At 43.7% G+C, this 21,383-nt stretch overlaps 1 protein-coding gene across 1 annotated transcript; it reads right to left on the reverse strand.

Annotated features, from left to right (window-relative positions):
• Positions 1-7,655: 7,655 nt before the first annotated feature.
• Positions 7,656-19,877, reverse strand: LOC138769579 (nicotinamide N-methyltransferase-like). The gene is made up of 3 exons (XM_069948147.1): positions 19,705-19,877; positions 9,506-9,713; positions 7,656-8,581 (listed from the first exon to the last, which is right to left on the reverse strand). Exons 1-3 carry the CDS (start codon positions 19,853-19,855, stop codon positions 8,164-8,166), a joined length of 777 nt encoding a protein of 258 aa, XP_069804248.1. The 5' UTR covers positions 19,856-19,877; the 3' UTR covers positions 7,656-8,163.
• Between the last annotated feature and the right edge of the window lie 1,506 nt (positions 19,878-21,383).

Consider the following 21,383-nt stretch of genomic DNA (forward strand, 5'->3'; position numbering starts at 1 on the left):
AGTTGTTTCATTGACGTCTAAGAGCAACAATGAGATTTCTGGACACTAGGATACTAAGAAACAGCTTCTTCCTTTTGTTTAAGTCTTTACTAGTGATGAGTAAATGTGCTCGTCCGAGCTTGGTACTCGATTGAGTATTAGGGTACTCGATGGTACTCGTTACTCGGACGAGCATCTTGCGATACTCGAGGAAATCTCATCATCCGTTTCCTGTAAGTTTGGGCGCTATTTCTCAGCCAATTAACACGCAGGAGACTCTTTGGTACATCCTGCGATCATGTGGTACCCATACATGTCGATATCAGCGATTGGTTGGCCAGATCAGATCACCCTGCCATATAAAACTCGGCGCCGGCAGCGCTCGCTTCAGACGTGTGCTGGAAAAGATCAAGGACAGAGCTGCTGCTGGTCAGGGAGTGAGTCAGTGTAGGATTTAGCGATCCAGTAGGCAGGGTATATACTAGCAATATAAACAAACAGCCCTTCAGGGCTTAAAAGCTTTTATTAATACTATTACTACAGACTGCTGGCTGGGAGTTGCAGTGCTGCTACCGCGATTTAACCAGCACATTGTGGTGATCGGCGGCTGGCAGAAAGGGGACATTAGGGGACACTGCTCATTGTATAGGGGTGACAAAGTGTGTACAGTTGTTGCCCATACCAGATAGCACCACCTAAACTAGTGTGTATTGCACTGTATAGCTGGGAGTTGTAGTGCATAGAACTTACTTCACTGCTCATTGTATTGGGGTGACAGAAAGTGTGTACATTTGTTGCCCATACCAGATAGCACCATCAAGCCCCCCCCCCCCCCTAAACTAGTGTGTACTGCACTGTATAGCTGGGATTTGTAGTGCATCCTGCACAGAACTTACTTCACTGCTAATCGTTTTGGGGTGACAAAGTGTGTACAGTTGTTGCCCATACCAGATAGCACCGTTAAGCCCCCCCCTAAACTAGTGTGTACTGCACTGTATAGCTGGGATATGTAGTGCATCCTGCATAGAACTTCACTGCTCATTGTAAGGGGGTGTCACAGCGTGTGTGTATAGTTCCGGCCAATACCAGATTGTACCGTACAGCCCCCCTAAACTAGTGGGTACTACACTGTATTGCTGGGATTTGTAGTACACCTGCATAAAACTTCGCTGCTCATTGTAAGGGGGTATCCCAGCGTGTGTCTAGGTCCAGCCACTACCAGATTGTACCATACTGCCCCCCCTAAACTAGTGGGTACTACACTGTTTTGCTGGGATTTGTAGTACACTACCCCTCAAGTGATGATCCCTTTGCATGAGACAATTGCCAGATCCTCAAGGATCAAAGTCAAATTCGAAATCAAAACAGCGGTGGGGGGAGAGGTGGTGGGCCTTAACTGGCACCCAAGTAGGCTACTGGTGTGCCTGCCCTTGCCTCGTTGTTGCTGGGCCTTAACTGGCACCCATGTAGACTACTGGTGTGCCTGCCCTTGCCTCGTTGTTGATGGGCCTTAACTGGCACCCATGTAGCCTACTGGTGTGCCTGCCCTTGCCTCGTTGTTGCTGGGCCTTTACTGGCACCCATGTAGCCTACTGGTGTGCCTGCCCTTGCCTCGTTGTTGCTGGGCCTTAACTGGCACCCATGTAGTCTACTGGTGTGCCTGCCCTTGCCTCGTTGTTGCTGGGCCTTAACTGGCACCCATGTAGACTACTGGTGTGCCTGCCCTTGCCGGTAAAAGCCACTTTATGTTTTTTTTTTTAATTTTCTAGCCTTCAATTTTAATTTTTAAAATCAAATCGACTTCAATTAAAGTGCAATTTTCACTGTTCAAAGGAACAGACAGTGATAATGGTGGGTCCTTATTTAGCATCCTTGTGTTATCCCCATATGACCTGTGGATGTGAACTTGCGGGGATTCTCTGCTGTCCTTTAATTTTTTAGCTCGGGGCCTCTTAAGAAGACTGTATTGTTATTCTTCGTCCCTACCTCCAAAGAGATGCTGCACAACTGCATGAGGGTGTGAGGCTAAATTTAGCCATAATGCGGCTATTTTAGTTTTAGGCGCAGCAGCACTTCCGTGGGTAAGCACCAACAGGCGGTGCTCAAACTGCTAAAGAGGACCTTCTGCCTTCCTTGGATGTTTTAGCCGTTTTGAAGGCAGGATTGACCAGGCCTTTTACCAGTAGCTTCTTTCCTTTCTTGGATGTTGTAGTAGCCTTTTTGTAGGCAGGATTGACCAGGTCATTTTAATACACAGGCTACCGCACTTGCCGTCTCTTAGAGACCCTTTAAAGGATTGAAAGTGTATTTGATCAAATTTCGTGGCCTCTTAAGCAGACTGTATTGTTCTCTGTGTCCTCACTGCCATGCTCTGACGTCACACTACCTCTGCAGAGGAGCGGGACTGGTTGCCGGGTGCCTGCCGATCGCGCCCCGCCAACAAGCCAGCTGTTTTTTGTTTTAGTTTTTTTGGTCTAGCTGTGGTCGGGGCCTCACCACCCCCCGGTCACGAGGCATCAGGTGTACCCTTGATGGTCACTGACATCTGGGCTAGCCAGTTAGCTGTCAGCACCCAGGTTCGTGTGTAATTAGCAGTGAGCTTGGTTGCGTGTGACAAGGGGCGGAACCTGGTGGCGGCTCTGCAACTCCGCAGCCTCACACATGTACCATGCCTGGCCCACGTCTTCAACCTAATGTTGCTGTGGTTCCTTAAAGCTTACCCCAATGTGGCTGACTTGCTCAACAAGGTGAACCGCATCTGTGCCCATTTCTGCAAGTCAACTGGCATCCATGTTGACTACTGGTGTGCCTGCCCTTGCATCCTTGTTGCTGGGCCTTAACTGGCATCCATGTTGACTACTGCTGGGCCTTAACTGGCATCCATGTGGACTACTGCTGGCCCTTAACTGGCATCTATGTTGACTACTGGTGCGCCTGCCCTGGCATCCTTGTTGCTGGTTCTTAACTGGCATCCATGTTGACTACTGCTGGGCCTTAACTGGCATTCATGTTGACTACTGGTGTGCCTGCCCTTGCATCCTTGTTGCTGGTCCTTAACTGGCATCCATGTTGACTACTGCTGGGCCTTAACTGGCATCCATGTTGACTACTGCTGGGCCTTAACTGGCATCCATGTGGACTACTGCTGGGCTTTAATTGGCATCCATGTTGACTACTGGTGTGCCAGCCCTTGCATCCTTGTTGCTGGTCCTTAACTGGCATCCATGTTGGCTACTGGTGTGTCTGCCCTTGCATCCTTGTTGCTGGTCCTTAACTAGCATACATGTTGACTACTGGTTTTGGACAACACAGATTACTGGGTGTTCACTCTCCTGGACCCTTGGTAGAAACCGAACTTTTCCACTGTCATTCCTGCCGAAGAATACATGGCCCCAACTGGCACTTTACGCCTTGGAGGTTCTGGCCTGCCCTGCCGCTAGCGTGTTGTCAGAGCTGGTCTTTAGTGCAGCTGGTGCCATCATCACTGATAAGCGTACCCGCCTGTCCACTGACAGCGCTGACAGGCTGACGTTTATAAAAATGAACAAAGCCTTGATTTCACCTGAATCCAACTGTCCACCCGGGGAAAGCAGCTGCACATGAAGATTCTTGGTATCTCCTCTCTTCCTCCTCCTCTTCCTACAATTCTCAGCCAACTGCCAAGTCTTCTTCCGACATGCAGGGTCTGGCCTAATTATTGGGAGGCTCAATTGCTTCCTCACTCCAAATGGTTCTCCTTGTCCTCACTGCCATGCTCTGACGTCACACTACGTTTGCGGAGGAGCGGGACTGGTTGCTGGGGGCCCGCCGATCGCGCCCCCGCCAACCAGCCTGCTGTTTTATTTTTATTTTTTTGTGTAGCCGTGGCCGGGACCTCACCACCCCCGGTCGAGAGGCATCAAGTGTACCCTTGATGGTGAGTGCTGACTGACAACTGGCCTAGCCAGTTAGCTGTCAGCACCCGGGTTCATGACCACTACATATCCCAGCCCCTGGACTCACTCCAATTTTTGGGTGGACTCACTTGTAATGGCTTTCTTTGTCTGGCCTAATTTTTGGAAAGCTCACTAGCTTCCTCACTCACTTGTAATGGTTCTCTGTGTGTTCAAGGCCCTGCACTGTCTGACCTTGTTTTGGGGAGCCTCACTAGGTGTGCCTGTCCTTGCCTCCTTTTTGCTGGCCCTTAACTGGCATCCATGTTGACTACTGCTGACTACTGGTGTGCCTGCCCTTGCCTCCATGTTGGCTACTGCTGGGCCTTAACTGGCATCCATGTTGACTACTGCTGACTACTGGTGTGCCTGCCCTTGCCTCCATGTTGGCTACTGCTGATCCTGCCTGGCCTCCATGTTAACTACTGTTGCTCCTGCCTGGCCTCCATGTTGGTTACCGTTGCTCCTGCCTGGCCTCCATGTTGGTTACTGTTGCTCCTGCCTGGCCTCCATGTTGGCTACTGCTGATCCCGGGAGTTCTCTGTGTGCTCAATGCCATGCAGTGTTTAGCCTAATTTTGGGGAGGCTCACTTTCTTCCTCACTCACTTTTAATGGTTCTCTGTGAGCTCACCGCCATGCTAGGTCTGGTATAATTTTTGGAAGGCTGACTGGCTACCGCTTCTACCTTGTTCACTCTGTCCTCACCGCTATGCTGTGTCAGGCTGAATTTTTGGGTGGTTCATGATAAGCTACCTCTGTTTTAATGGTTCCCTGTGTTCTCAATGCCATGCTGTGTCAGGCTGAGTTTTTGGGTGGTCCCTATGCCTACCTCTGTTTTAACCAGGCTGTTGCACAGAATTAGGCATAATGGTGCCATTAGGCAGCCTCAGGGGCATGCATACATGCTGCCCCTGCTGTTTCCTGTCCATTTCCGTTGTGTTTCCATCAATTTCTGCCGTTGACAGGTTTTCACACGATCTTCTCTCTACCAAACTTGAGTCCCCTCAAAAAATGCCCTCCCATTGACTTCAATGGGGTTCTTTACTCAAAACGAGCAGTCGAGTATCGGGAAATACTCGGCTCGAGTAACGAGCACCCGAGCATTTTAGTACTCGCTCATCACAAATAATGATGTTACTGACATGTAGAGTCCTAAATTCAACCAAATACACTACCCATGTATCATATAGATGCTTTAAACTATGAAATCCAAAGAAATCCGAAATTCGGTTGAATCGAACTTTTCCAAAAATCCGGAAGTCTGGTCGGAACGAACTTTTGAAAAGTTCGCTCACCTCTAGTCTCATGTTTGGGTCGTGATTTGTTCAGTAAAAAGTAAATGTAAACTGGCACAAGTGGAAAAAAAGGGAGCCTCCAAGCCACTAGTGGGGTTGGCTAGAGGTACAGTATAACTAATTTTAGGGCCACTAGTCTATGGGCTTCAAGACCCTCTTGCTCTTTTTTCAATCAATTTCATTGATAGGTTCGATTTTTAGTCCTCAAATGTTAAAAGTAGGTGTTGTGCTGGCAGTTCTCAGTGGAAGCCTCTGCTATTTGACCGCACTCCAGAGTAGAGGACCCTTCCTTGAACAGTTCAGATCACAACTTTTGCCCTCTTTTTTGGGTCATAATATGGGACTGATATCAGAAAGTTGAAAAAAATAATGAGTCTGGATAATTGCTACAGAGTAATATAAAAGTAACACAACAACACAATAAGAGTATATAAGGGAAAAGTTACATCCACGCGGAAACAATATTAACACTTACTCTAACTAATATGTAATCAAAAAGCACAAAAAAATGCTTAAAGGACAGTAAAAATATTAATTTTTATTAGGTGTAAAATTTTAAAGCGAGACAAAAGACATGTTTCACCCGGATGAAGTGCTCTTGCGTGCAAAACAGCTGTAGCTGATCAAGTGTGCTGGCTTTCTATTGTTCTTATGAAACTTCTCTCTGGTCAGTGAGCACAACCTTAGGCTCTGTAAATCTGGGATATCACCTACACCTTCCTAGAGTGTCCAGGTAGATTGCCATGTGTTTTTGAAAGGCGCCGATTGCTTTTTTCTTGATGTGATGTAGTCTAATGTAAGATTGACAAGGTGACGTGCCTCCTTTTAGTCACCTTGCATCAATTAACTGTCTCTGTCCTAATTGACTAACAGGTGCCGCAGATTGCCCGCATCAGAAGCCCAGATACAGAACACCCGGACACACGTGTGCACACAACAACTTCCTCTTTTTATTAAAAAAGCACGGTATACAGGAGAGGTTACATAGTCACATGAATATATTTGATATAACACGATAGGATATGTTTTATCTTCAGATATAAATAGTATATAAAAGAGCGCAACAAACAGATATATTATTGCATTGATACGATATATAGCGATTTCAGGAGCTTGTCTGCCTAGCAATTGGCAAGCTGTCAAGATTCTCTTTGTCATCCAGAAAGAGGGACTTCTGGAGGTCCTGTCTTGCGGTTTTAGCGTAAGCTGGCTGTCTGGAGCTGTCTGGAGCTGTAGCATATCTGAATTAACTATTAAGACAAAAATTGAGATGTTTCTCTATAAATCATAATCTATAATCATTACCCTGACAAGGTCTGCCCGGTGCACATCAGCTGTTAGTCATGTTGGGGTTCTGGGAAGTCCAGTCAAGGGTTTCTGTATACTCCCGTACATTTCTTTGCTGCCCAGTGTGGATTTTTTTTACAGTTGGATGGGCAGGTGATAGTAATGGCTTGAACATGGGTGTAAAGATAGGTTGCTTTGTGAAGGTGAGATTCACTGATCGGGTGAGGTTGTAGATTTGGGGGAAGAAGTATGTGTTTCAGCTTCTAGGAGTGAATACTTTTGTATTTCTCTGCCCAATTGACCACATGATAACACACTAAGCATGTGCAACCCCGCTAAGTAGACAACTAAGTGATTATTATGTGTAGGCCCTTCTATATGTAACAGACAATGGAAGGGTTGTCTCTGAATACTGTAGATGTATGCTGCGTCTCCGACTTTTCCCTGTAGGACATGGGGCTTCCAGTGCGCAGCAATCACATGACTTCCTGTTGTGGTGACTACTATTTCAGTACATACAGCTCCTGTAGAAGGTGCTCTACAATATATTATTACTCTCTAGTACACAGGCCTGTGTCTGGTCCACCACCACTCTTCTTCCAAAGATGTCCTGGTGCACAGTGTTGTCTTTGTCTACCTTTGTCTACAAAATCCTTATCCTGGCCCTATCTGCAGACTTCTACTACTATCTCTCCATTAGCTCATCTACAGAATGGGTGTAGACTAGCTGCTTTGTTGCCTCCATACACTGTGCACACATAAATAAAGATCTTGCCCTCCATAATATCTGTACAGCAGACCCTGAAATCTGCAGCATTATGTAGGACATTATAGAGCAGTACTGAGCAGGGAAGCTGTGAATCCAGAACTCAATCATTAAATTAATTGCACAAAAAATATTTTGGTATTGACTTGTAGTAATAATTCATGCAAAGTTTGTTGAAACTGCACCATCTAATCAGGGGTTTCCTCCAGAACAAACAACTTTGAAATGGATTGTCTGAACAGGCAACTAAAAAGATTATTATTAATAATAATAATAATAATAATAATAATAATAATAATAATAATAATAATTATTATTATTATTATTATTATTATTATTATTATTATTATTATTATTATTATTATAAGCATTAAAAGGTTTAGGAAACCCAGTTATGATCATGATATCCTGTTCTAAAGCTCAATACCTGAACTATTGACATGAAGACAATACTTAAAAGGCTACTCCCAGAAAAATAAATCAACTGGTGTCAGAAAGTTATTTAGATAACTTACTTAAAGGGGTAGTCCAGTGAGAATCTTTTTATTTCAAATAAACTGGTTTCAGAAGGTTATATACATTTGTAATTTACTTCTATTTAAAAATCTCGTGTTCCCATACTTACCTGCCGTATGTCCTACAGAAAGTGGTGTATTCTTTTAATTTAGACACAGTGCTCTCTGCTGCCATCTCTGTCCGAGACAGGAACTGTCCAGAGAAGGAGAGGTTTTATATAGGAATTTGCTACTGCTCTGGACAGTTCCTGTCTTAGACAGAGGTGGCAGCAGAGAGAACTGTGTCAGACTGGGAAGAATTCACCATTTCCTGCAGGACATACAGCAGTAAGTAAATTGAAGTAAGTTACAAATTTACATAACTTTAAGGTTCTACTAAGACCTACTTCTATTTGTGAGCTGCAATGAACGTGAGGGCCTTATAGTCGATAAGGTCACTCACAGCCGTTCTCTTCTTAACCTTACAGTCATCAATAACAAATCCTTCTCCAACTAGAGCTTTCCTGGCAAAATCCTCATCATATCTGAAAGCATGGAACTTGTCATTCCCGACTGTGTAATATGTCATATCTAAAGACCCTATTATTATGAGGTGTCCACCAGGTTTCAGCAACCCTGAGATCTTCCTCAGATATCTGATGTAATCATCTTGGTCTTTGCTGATAACATCTAGGAGCCAAGCACTGATGATACAATCGGCTGGTGGTAAGACTATCGGATCCGTCATATTTTCCTTCTCAAGGTCACATTTCATGACATGTGGAATTGCTGATCTCACTTTTCCTTCTTTATCCTGTAACTCATCACTGAAAGAAACGGGAAAAATAAAAAAATATAGTAAGAAAGCTTAGTAGATAGCTATGGATTATTGGTTTCCAGTATTGGTGGAAGGACTTGAAGGGATATTCCCACCTCAACTAAAATAGGTAAACTTGTGAAACTTGCCAAGTTAAATGTTTTTGTCAATAAATTTATATTTCCATATTCAGTGTCAGTGATGGGCACAATAAGCCAAAGTCAACAGTCCGGGTTGGTAACAGCGGGCAACAAAAGTACACAATCGGTAAACGGTCGAATAGACAGGCAAAGGTCGGAGCAGATACTTTGGAAATAGAAGGGCCGCTTAGCTTAGTATTCACTAATAGCCAGCGACTTGCTGCTGGCCTTGCTGACTATTTATGAGGAGCAGGAGTTTGGTCCAGATCCCCACTGGACCGGCGCTCAGATCCACAAAGACCCTGACTGGCAAAAGAATCTGTTAGTCAAGGGAAACACCATACTGCTCAGCTGCAGGAATCAAGCTAGCAGAGGACAGAGAAACCCTATCATTGTCAGAGGCTTCAAGGCAAAGTGGGTGGGGCTGATCAGAAAAAACAGAGCCCTGTTCACACCAGGTTCAGTGCCTTCTGTGCTGCACGCCCCGAACTGAGGAACGCAAAGGCACATTTCTGACATTCAAACAATCAGTCTGACCACTGTTCATAATGCAGAACGATGGTCGGTAACCTAGATAAGGAGCAGTCAACCAGGGGAAAAGAGCAGCATATCAGGAGAGGAAGATACGTTTGTAAATTAATGTTTCATTTTATTAGCCCTACATTTACTGTAAATTATATATTAGTTGATATGAGAATATTCCTTTAACCAAAGTTGGTGTACTAAATGTTCAGCTTATGCTTGGTCTTTCCAACAGTATGTAACTGTATGTAAAATGTAGATAAATACGTCACCTGTTTCCTTCTATCTCTGCATGAAGTTTTGTGGTATGTTCCCAGTTAAACGCTCCTGTCCGTGAGTCCAGCCATCTCTTCATCTCCATGATACATTGGTCACTGACCTTCAGCACTATGATGTGTTTGAAAAACTCACATGCCGCATAGAGAGGATGGATCATGGAACCAAGGGTGAGGTCAATCAGGACGTCTCCTCTAATGTGACCTGCAAATAAATGTTCTGAATAATGAAATGCCTAATGTGTTAAACCCTTATAGTTGTTGTAAACCAGGGGTCTCAAGCATATTACCTATAGGCTCCATGTGGCACCTGAGGCTATCACCCTTGGGGCACCAGAGCTACAGACAGGGGGCATTGCTAGCATTGGACCTCCGAGGAACAAGCTCCAAATTTTTAGCAGGGTACCTCAGATCTCCAGAATACCGTTTGCCTTCATTGCATCTGTGTCACTAGCTCACATGCTTTTTATGATCTACTTTTTTTTTTTTTTACCAAATTTTTTTCTAATTACCTCTTTTTTTATGAAGATTATTTATGACCCTGTCCCCATGTAACCCAACATACAGAATGCTTCCCATGGCCCCTTCTTTTACTTGGCTTAACCCCTTCCCCCAACTTGACGTCAGGGGACATTATGAAAAGCAGAAAATTCCTGCCTAATGATGTCCCCTCTAGACATGAGCGAAATTTTCAAAAGTTCGTTCCGACCAGACTTCCGGATTTTTTCTGAAGGTTCGACCGAATTTCGGATTTCTTTGGTTTTCATAGTTTAAAGCATCTCTATATGATATGGGGGTATTGTATTTGGTTGAATTTAGGCCTCTACATGTCAGTAACATCATTATCTTTTCGATATCTCAAAGTAAATTTTTCTTTTTTTAGACTTCAATATTCGCCATCACAGGGTCTATGCAGGAAATTCACCATTACAGGGTCTATGCAGGAAATTCACCATTACAGGGTCTATGCAGGAAACTCACCATTACAGGGTCTATGCAGGAAACTCACCATTACAGGGTCTATGCAGGAAACTCACCATTACAGGGTCTATGCAGGAAACTCACCATTACAGGGTCTATGCAGGAAACTCACCATTACAGGGTCTATGCAGGAAACTCACCATTACAGGGTCTATGCAGGAAACTCACCATTACAGGGTCTATGCAGGAAATTCACCATTACAGGGTCTATGCAGGAAACTCACCATTACAGGATCTATGCAGGAAACGCACCATTACAGGGTCTATGCAGGAAACTCACCATTACAGGGTCTATGCAGGAAACTCACCATTACAGGGTCTATGCAGGAAATTCACCATTACAGGGTCCATGCAGGAAAAAGGTCACAAATGCAGTGAAGGAGCAGCAGTAGTCATTGGAGGCCAGAGGAGGTCCAGCAATAGTCATTTGAGGCCAGTACAGGAGCAGCAGTAGTCAACATGGAGGCCAGGCATCAGCAACAGTAGTCAACATGGAGGCCAGGCAGGAGCAGCAGTATGAGGTATATTTGTGTCTTAGGAGAACATGTATGTCATATACACTCTCACAAGGAAGACAGTATAGTACTTATATATCTGTGGAGACCTTTTTTTAGAGTTTTATTCTCCATAAATGCACAAGGTATATTTGTGCCTCAGGAGAACACCTATGTCATATACACTCTCACAAGGGAGACAGTTTATTACTTGTATATCTGTAGAGCACGTTTTTCTTCTGTGCACCCTTTGCTTTCCTATGCCTAATCTATCTATCTTTAACCCTCTCTATTTTTCTCTCTCAATCAGTATATGTTTTTCCTCTCCACTTTCCTAATAATCTTCTGGTCTTTGCTTTTGTAAATATCTTCTCAGTAGTCAGTACAGCAGAGTACAGCAGAGTACAGCAGCAGCGTTTTTTTTATCACTGACGAGCTGTGTGCAGTAACAGACTCCTTCCTCTCTCTCTCTCTCTCTCTCAGTGCAGACTGAATTGTGCGGTCATGTGACCACTCCTCTTAAAGCAAAACCACCTCACACATGGAGTGGGCTAGTGCAAGATCCCTGCTGATTGGATGTGTTCCAGGCATCATGGGAAAGCAGTTTTCCCGCCCGGAACATTTCCTGCTTTCTAAAATGGCGGCTGCCAAAATAAAAAAAATCGGAGCGGACTTCCAAAAATCCAAATCCGACCGGATTCCGACTTTTGGAAAAATCCAATCCGGATCCCATACCTGCTAAACTGGTTCGCTCATCTCTAGTCCCCTGACATCATGCTTTCCCTGCCTCCCCCCTGCTGTCCCTAACGGCAATCGGACGTCGGGAGGTGGCTGCCGCACATTGTTTCCTCCCGCCGCCACTGCCTGGAGAGGAGCCGCATTCCACTCGGGGCAGTTAAACCCATAGATGCCATGGTCAGCGTGACCGTAGCTGTCTATAGGGAGTAAGGAGAAAAATCGTCTTCTCCTTCAGTCCTCAAAGATGTGTAAGCAACTGCACAGCTCCGAGGTCACCATGGTAACCCAGAAGTCGATCCGTGCTTCTCAGTTGCTGGTCTCATCTGAATCTATGAGCTGTCAGTCACCGGCAGCTAACATACTCAGGACAGGCCAGTAATAGATCATGTGCTGTAATGTATTATATGTATAGGGACAAAAAAATGAAAGAAGAAACACACATAATACACTAATAATTAAATAAATTAATATACACTTTCCCCATTATAATAAATCTCATATAAAGAAAATGCACATATTTGGTATCGCCGCATCCGTAATGACCCTGTCTATTAACCTGTTACAATAATTATCCCGCCTGATTAACACCATAGAAAAAAATAATTAAAAATTAACCAAAATATAAGAAAAAGCAATCAAAACGTTGCATGTACCCAAAAAGTGTAAAATTGAAATGTCAGCTTATGCTGCAAAAAAAAAAAAGCCCTCACACAACTCTATTGGTGAAAAAATTAAAATAATACAGCTTTTATAATTTGGCGAGACACAAACAGTTTTTATAGCATAAATGTCATAAACTGTAACAAACATTATATAAAATGGATATCACTGTAATCGTACTGACCTGACAAATAGAGATAACGTGTAATATGTAACATACAGTAAACAGCGTACAAAAGAATAGTGAAAGACAGCTTTTAAATTGTGTTTTTTATTCATAATATTTCATAAAAAAATTAAATAAAAAATGATCAGGGTGTCACATGTCTCCCAGAATTGTACTGATGAAAACTTGAACTTGTCTTGCTAAAATATTTTGGCATTTCGAGGCCTCTGTGACTGTGAATAAAAAAAAGGCCCCAAAATTCACCAGGTCTCTGTCATGTCTGCTGTCTGTGGTTGAGTCAGGTGACGGACTGAGGCCACATATTGGGGATTTCTGGAAACAGTGGAATAAGAGGAATCAATACTAAGTTGTATTTCTCAGTTAGTATTTGCTGAGTTAGAGAAAAAAAATGGATTAAAACGGAATATCTGCCAAAAAAAAAGGAAAATTTTAAATTTCCTTACAGAGACTGCCTTCATGCTCCTTCTTCCACAAAGATTACTTGCTATGCTTCTTCTTTCATTCTTTTTTTTTAATGCAGACAGCTCCCCATGCTCCTCTCTTTTTGACAAAGACTACTTTCCCATCAACACAAGCTGTACCCTGGCACTGCAATAAAATTCATTGGTGCCTTGGATTACAAGCATAATTCGTTCCGGGACTGTGCTTGTAATCCAAAACCACTCTTAAACCAAAGCAAAACTTCCCATTAAAAATCAAAGAAATGCAGACAATTGGTTCCACACCTCAAAAATAATGATTTATTATTCTGAACAACATGTAAAACAAATGAAACAAACATTCAGAAACAGCTGAATATGTGATATTATAAGTAACTGTACAGTAATGGAGAGGATGGAAAACACAAGGGCTGACAGAGACTGCAGGGAGCATGAAGGAATGAGCAGGGTGTAGGGTGAGCACAGTATAGCAGCACTCTCTGTCCGGGGAGAGAGGGGTTACAGCTATGAAAATATTACCTCCACAGTCCTGTCCCCTGATGTGAGCCCCAGCCTGAAGTAGATCTGCCATGATTTGGAAGGTGAGGGAGACTTCTATGGTCGGAGTACAGAGCTGTAGACCACACTATGCAGACCATGCCCCTCCCCCACTCACGCTCCCACTCAGCACAGGGAGCTCTTAAAAAAAAAGCAATGCTCTTAAACCAAATCACAGTTTTTAAAAACTGTGAGCTCTTAAAGCTAAACGCTCTTAAACCAAGTTACTCTTAAACCAAGGTACCACTGTATTTAGGTATACAGATCAGGAGGGCACCGAGCTCGCTCGATGGACTAAATTATCCCCCTCTCATCCAGTCGATTCTCCGGGACATGGATAGCTGGAAATCTCTTCCTCTCCTCATGATGGCCCAAAGCCATTTACTCAAAATGTTGGCCTTCTCTCGGCCTTCTCCCGGCTTTTATACGTCCGTGTGAAACAGCTGTTGCCTGTTCAGTCTTCACATCAATTGCACTGCCGGTTGCTGAATAAAGACTAACATCGCTGCCTTAAAGAAGTGCTCTGATTTTCCTTTCTTCCATTGGATGTGTAAAAAACTACTACTATTTAGGGATCAAGGAGGTCTGAACTTTCCGATACAACCTGGCCTGCTTGCTCAGACATGTTTTTGACTGGATGAGAGGGGGAGGTCCCTATTCCAACCATAAGATTAAATCAGCCCTGGCCCTTCCAAACCATGCTGTACTCTAAATTTGTGTCGATCCCGCCACGCATTAAGAGGAGCCTGATGCTCCGATACACAATCATGGCTTGGAAGGCAGGCTTAAAGGACATAGGCCTCCCGGCACAGATAGCGAGGCATATGCCACTATACCTTGACTTAGGAATATAAAACCGTTTTATCAGTCCAACCTAATACATGATTTGCTTCAAGTAGAATCCCCGGTCCACTTTCTATCGTATATTTATCGGGCGCTCCATAGGGAGAACTGATAACAATACAATCTTCCTAAGAGACCCGGGAATTTGAATATTCACACTTGAAATCCTTTAAAGAGTATCTAAGTAAGGGAAAATTTAAATTGAATTTGATGAAAAACCACCCACTACCACCTTCTCTACTGACCTGATTGATCCTGCCTGCTAAACAGTGTTTTTTTTTTTACCAAAAGGCATAATGAAAGAAAATTAGCAGGCCCTTGAGATGAGTCCTACAAAAATATTTTTTGTGACCCTTGAGGTTAGCCCTCCAAAAATCCTGGGAGTTACAGGAAAACTGATAACGGCACAGTCTACTTAAGAGACCATGGAATTTTAATGTTCACACTTGAAATCCTTTAAAAAGTCCTTTAAAAAGTATCTAAGAGAGGGCAAATTTAAATTGAATCAGATGGAAAAACCACCCACTTCTACCACCTTCTACCTGATGGATCCTGCCTGCTAAACAGTGAGTTCTTCCAACTAAAGGCATAATGAAAGAAAATTAGCAAGCTCTTGAGGTGAGTCCTCAAAAAAAAAAAAAAAACATTTTGGCCCTTGAGGTGAGTCCTCCAATTTTCTGATTCGATTTGAAACAATTAAAAAAAGTTAAATAAAGTGAATTGAATTTGAGTTAATTTGAAATCAAAGATTAAAAGACAGCCAATAGGGTGGCCTCTACCGACTTGATGGCTTCTGCCTTTGAAACAGCTACAAAATGAGAGGAAGGCTGAAGACACCCCCAACAAGTCTGTATTCAGAAATAAAATGGTATGAGATGGACAACTCAAGGATCATCCTAAAATAGCAAGATTCTTATTGAAAGTTTAAATGCCAAGTTTTCCCCTCATCCTGATGCAATTGTGGATGAGAGCCAATTATTTCAGGTAGGGAAGCCAGAAGGCAAAATTATCAATACCAATTGGGATGAGCATTGGCAAAAAAAAGTTGAGCCCTCCAAAATAGAGTTTAGGCCCTTAAAGTAAGCCCTGAAAAATGGAGTTAGACAAGTTAGAATTGAGACTTTTCAAAAATTGATTTTGATGCCCTTGAGGTGAGCCCTCTAAAAATGTATCTGGATGCCCTTGAGGTGCACCCTTCAAAAATTAATTTGACGACATTGAGGTGAGCCCAACAAACATAACTTTTTTGGCCCTTGAGCTGAGCCTAACAAACATTAATTTTCAGGACCATGTGGTGAGCCCAACAAACATTATTTTTTAGGCCCTTGAGCTTAGCCCAACAAACATTACTCTTTAGGCCCTTGAGCTGAGCCCTACAAACTTTGATTTTTAGGCCCGACAGGAGAGCCCTTGAAAAAATTATTTTGAGGCCCTTGAGGTGAGCACTGTAAAAAATTATATGCATGGACCTTGAGATAAGCCCTCTAAAATATATGAAAAAATTATAGAACAAGGTCAGCTCACCGTGTGAATATGTCCCAATATTGACGGCAACCCTCTTGGTAAGGAGCAGGTGATAAGAAATGGGCCGTTCACCCAGGTATGCAGTCCATAAAAGTAGAAGGAAATCACAGCTCCAAAAAAACGTGAAGGAGTTAAAATGTCCAAAAATTTTTATTCCAAAGCAAATTAAAAAAACAACAACCATGTTAAAAACAGCACGTCTACGCGTTTCGGGGACAAGCCCCATAATCATGACAGTACAACAACATAATAGGCAAACTTATATATGCTTTGGGTAATGGCGTCTGAAAACCCAAGTTCCACCCCTCTGCATCACTGGAATAGGAGAAGGGAGGGGGAGAGGGGAGGAGCATATATAAGTTTGCCTATTATGTTGTTGTACTGTCATGATTATAGGGCTTGTCCCCGAAACGCGTAGACGTGCTGTTTTTAACATGGTTGTTGTTTTTTAATATGCTTTGGAATAAAGATTTTTGGACATTTTAACTCCTTCACGTTTTTTTGGAGCTGTGATTTCCTTCTACTTTTATGGACTAAAATATGTGAGTCTGTTGTCATCTCTCCTTTAGGGTACAAACACACTGGGTGTATCCACAGATTTTCTTGCTGTGGATCCCTGCCCTGTAAACTCTATGGGCAGACAAATTGCAGCAGGATGTCCATCGGTATGTCAGTAGCCTGCCCTGTTAACCCCCCACCGCCGGAGCGTATACTTCACCTGCTCCCTGCTCTGCTTTGCTTCAGGGCTCCCGGCGTCTTCACATCTCACTCAGCCAATCAGTGTGCTGCGGCGAAGCAGATACGCCCAGTGTGTTTGTACCCTTAAAGATTTTTTTAAATGGCCCACTTATATGGTGGTTGAGGAGGAGGAAGAAGAGGAGGAGAAGTAGGAGGAAAGGAGCTTCAGCAGACATGGCACTTCATGTTTTGCTTCTTTCCATCGGTGGAGAAGTAAACTCTGGGTCAAATCAATGGCTGCTCATTTTGATAAGCGTCAGCCTGTCAGAATTATAAGTATTACTACCGTATTTTTCAGCATGTAAGACAACATTTTACCCCCGAAAAATCTTCTTAGAAGTCAGGGGTTGTCTTATACGCCGGGAATGGTCGCCCCAAACGTTGGGGGAGCTAAAAAATGGCTGCATCGCTACCGTATGGGGCAACCACTATAAAAAGAAAAAACAGTTACCTTACCTGGGGCTCGTTCCCGGCATCCTTGTGTCTCCTGGCCTGTTCCCGCCGCAGGCAGTGTGACATACACTGCCTATGCCAGGGACCCCGAAGCTCTCCTGAGAAGCCGAGCATCTCCGAGCCTGTTCAATGAGATGCCCGGCTGCTTGGGGATCCTCAGTGCAAGCGGGGTATGTCCCACTGCCTGCATCGGGAAAGGGCCAGGAGACACGAGGATGCTGGGAACGAACCCCAGGTGAGTTATTTTTAAAAAATTAGCTGCAATTAACATTGGTCACATGGTTTAGAACGCCAATGAATGTAGGTGCTTTTTTTCATTGCCTGTGTTCTCTTAGTGCCTGCCCCCCCCCCCCCCCCCTGCATAGTTATTGGTTTAAAAAAAAAAATTGCAGAGCATTACTGATGCACATCCATTGTGAAATTCGTAATTGTGGACCTGCAATTACAGGCTATACTATGGACATGACAATGAGGCCTTACATCCATACTATTAATATACACACACTAATATGCAGTACATGGGCGTTCCTTTGACACACACACACATGCACATGCATGCATATTACATGGACACATACAAACACAAATATGCACATTACATGGACACACTTGCTGTGTATGCGGGGAAGCTCCAGTAGTCTCCATGTTGTGAAGTCTTCAGCTCTTTTTCCTCCTCACAGCCATTTTCTTTGCCCCCCCCCCCCCCCCATCATCTCCTATTCTGTCCTGACAGCATGGGAGAGCAGAAAGCAGCCAAAGATGATAACAAGGAGGTGAAGGTAGGGGTGTTAGGAGGGGAACATGCTTCTGTGTATCCCTCCCTGCCTGTCACCTATGATCCCTCTCTCTGTATAGTAGGCTGGTGCTTACCCAGCTTACTGTGTAGATGTAGAGACCAGGCTGGCAGGCAGGTGTGCTTTGATACTATCAGAAACGTTTATGCCGGGTTGGGAAGGCCTCCCTGATTCTATTTCGGGGCTGGGTCTCTGGCAGCTGTACTGCCAGTACTGCCTTGATGGTGGGGTCCTGGAAATGTGAGGAGTCTCAGTTTTGTGTCCAGCATGTTCTGCAGAGATAAGTTGTGGAAGTAATAACATGAAAAACGCAAAGTAGCCATCTATAGGTCACTATAATGTCATGTTAAGGCATTGTAGTCAATATGATATTCAGCATAACTAGGACACCATTAACTAGGACACCGCTGAGTGCCGCCAGCTTCCCTGTCATAATGACAGTGTCAGGGCTGCAGCGGCGTCCAGCGCTCCGGACCGCCGCAGCACCCCCTCACCTTGTTCTGCAGCCGCCGGTGTCCACATGCAGGGACCCGGTGCTGCTGCCACTTCGGCCCCTGGGGGCGCCTCACCTCGCCCCGCTCCTGGCCGTCGCTGTGCCAGCCGGCCCCGCCTCCTAGGGCGCGCGCGCACTCTTCTATAAATTCCAGCCCTGCCCCACCACAGGTGTTGGAGCCTCTACATGCTTCCCATAGCGTTTGGCCCAGCTCCCTGTTGTTCCTGACCTCAGTCCTTGTTCCTAGTTCCTGTCCGCTGACCCGGTCCCTAGCCCCTGTCTGCTGCTTAACCCATTGTTCCTGAGTACTGTCTCCACCTGCGGTTACGCCTACAGACCTCTGCCTGCACTATCTTCTGCCTACTGCTCCTGCCACGCCTCGCCTGCTGTCACTAGCAACCAAGCCAGGGGTAGCGATCTGGGGGTCGCCTGCCACAGCAAGCCCATCCCGCCTTGCGGCGGGCTCTGGTGAAAACCAGCGGTTCCTTAGACTCCCCTCCCTGGTGAGGTTAGTGCCATCGCTAGTGACGGTTCAGTGGATCCACGACTCCAGGCGTTACAGACAGCCTATGGGAGGCTCGTGCATCTTCTCTCTAAGCGTTGAAGAATGAACATGTTCATTCTTCAGCGCGGAGAGAGGAGCTGTGTAATTCCGCTACTTTTGCTACGTGTAAAAGTAGCCTTACAATCCAGTAACTTAAAGTGTCACAGTTGTTATAATTATCAAAATCTAAATCAACAGTAGATGTGATATAAAGCAAGTTTGCAATTTACATTCATTATTTTTATTTTTGGTTATCGTGCTGTAAGACAAGGCTGTACTTACTAGAAATCCAGGTCCAGTCTCCTAAAGCTTTTTGCATCTTGAGCTGGTTGAAAAAAAAAACAACAAAAAAACAACAACATACAACTAAACACAAGTCTGGACAGTACAGACAGTCACAGCTCAATGTGTCCATCAATCACATGACTGCCTTCTCTGTGATGCTCAGATAATCTGGGAAACACTGGACTTCCTGTGTTTTAGACACTTTGGTAAAAAAAAACAAAAACAGGAAGTGCCGTATTTTTCATCATAAATAATAATAATAATAAATAGTACATGTAAATTGCAAACTTGCTTTATACCACATCTACTATTGATTTAGGTTTTTAAAGTTACGACGACAGGGACACTTAAAGTGCCAATAAGATGGGATTGAAGGGATGAATACGATAATAAGATACTCTTTTTGTAAGGAGAAAAATTGGTCCATAATACAAAGCATCAAAAACTATAAAACTAATTAAACATTTAAAGATTATGCTACATACCTTTAGCAAAAGTTTTAGCTAAATTTTCTATTGGAAATTTTAAGGCATCCTCCTCAAAGGCCATATCAGGTTTATCTGATGCATAATGCTCCAGATGTTGTCTAGAATCCATGCCGTGTACATGATAGCGCTTATGGGTGCTGGAATCCATTGTGTAATAATCTTCTATCCCAAACAGGGTGACTGCCTCTACACCGGTGCTCAATGTCTTCATTTAATCACTAAATTTAATTTACTAAATTTCAGTAAACATTACTTATAATATCATGAGTTCTATTCTTCATGTGCCGGTCATGGGAATAGGTGATAAAGAATTCACATGAAACAACAATCATCTTTAGATAAACAGCTCAGGTTATTGGTTAAACAGATAATAAGAAAAGAATCCCAGAGGTTGTAATGGTGTCGCCATAATAGTACAATACTGATTAAAAAATTGCACTCCAAATGGATTCATGGAATAAATACCCACTCTACTGCTTTGGGTCCCATGTTCCTTACGAGGAATCAGTGGTCTCTGTGTGTATGGCGCATGGTCCCAGTGACTGAATGCAGCATCATATGAACATTGTGTGCAGTGTCATTATTGCATATTCATTAGGGAGCACTGGATATCTACTGTATGGGTGATTGCAATTTTATTTTATTTTTTTCCTCACACCCAGGAGCCCCGGTTCTGAAGGAGAGCATTTTAAAATTGCCCCAAAATTGCTCCCAATTTTGCAGCTGGTGGAGAATATTATAATATAAAAAACTAATGTTGGGGGCTCACCCTTAGTAGTAATAAAATAATTGGTAGTGATATAGCGCTTACATATTCCACAGCACTTTACTGTTCTATGGGATTCCCAGTCACAGATACTTTTCTAGTTGGGCCATCCCTGCCCACCATCGACATGTTGGGGAGAAAAGGTGTGAGGTGTGCAAACACATCAGTGGAAAAAGTCCACATAATTACCAATACGCGGATCACTAAGTCCAGGAAGGGACATTACATTTTCCTAATTGTCCACTGGGTTAAAATACTGGCGGCTGGGTCTCAGGTGGGAAGCATTTTGCGCATGTCCTACCACCACCCTGGATTGCTAGATGTCTGTCCTTGCCTCTAGTTGACTCCTCCTCCTCCTCCTACCAATCTTCCTCCTCTGCCACCTCCTCATACTCTCAGCATAGCTGCTGCAACATCGACTTCAGCTTAGCCGGGGATAAGTGACAGCAGGCTTTTCTGAAACTTACGTGTCTGGGGGACAAACCACTTAACCTTAATCCAGGCAAGGTGGGTGCGATAAAGGGGCAAATTTCAAAAAAAGAACCTGGTAGGGCAAAGCTGACAAGGCAGAACTGATGCATTAACCCCTTAAGGATGGAGCCCAAAATGGCCTTAAGCGCTGGATCAAATTTCAGGAATATGACGTGTCACTTTATCCATTAATAACTTCGGGATGCTTTTACCTATCCTGCTGATTCTGAGATTGCTTTCTCGTGACATGTTATACTTTATATTTCTGGTAAATTGGAGTCAATACTTACAGCCTATCTTTATGAAAAAAAAAACAAAATAACGTGAAAAATTGAAAAAAAAAATATTTTTCTAACTTTGAAATTTGGTTATGCTACATAAATAACATATTAGCTATATGTCTACTTTATGTTGGCAGCATTTATTAAACTTGCCTTCA

This window comes from Dendropsophus ebraccatus, chromosome 12 (genome assembly GCF_027789765.1).
Source record: "Dendropsophus ebraccatus isolate aDenEbr1 chromosome 12, aDenEbr1.pat, whole genome shotgun sequence".
Lineage (NCBI taxonomy): Eukaryota > Metazoa > Chordata > Amphibia > Anura > Hylidae > Dendropsophus > Dendropsophus ebraccatus.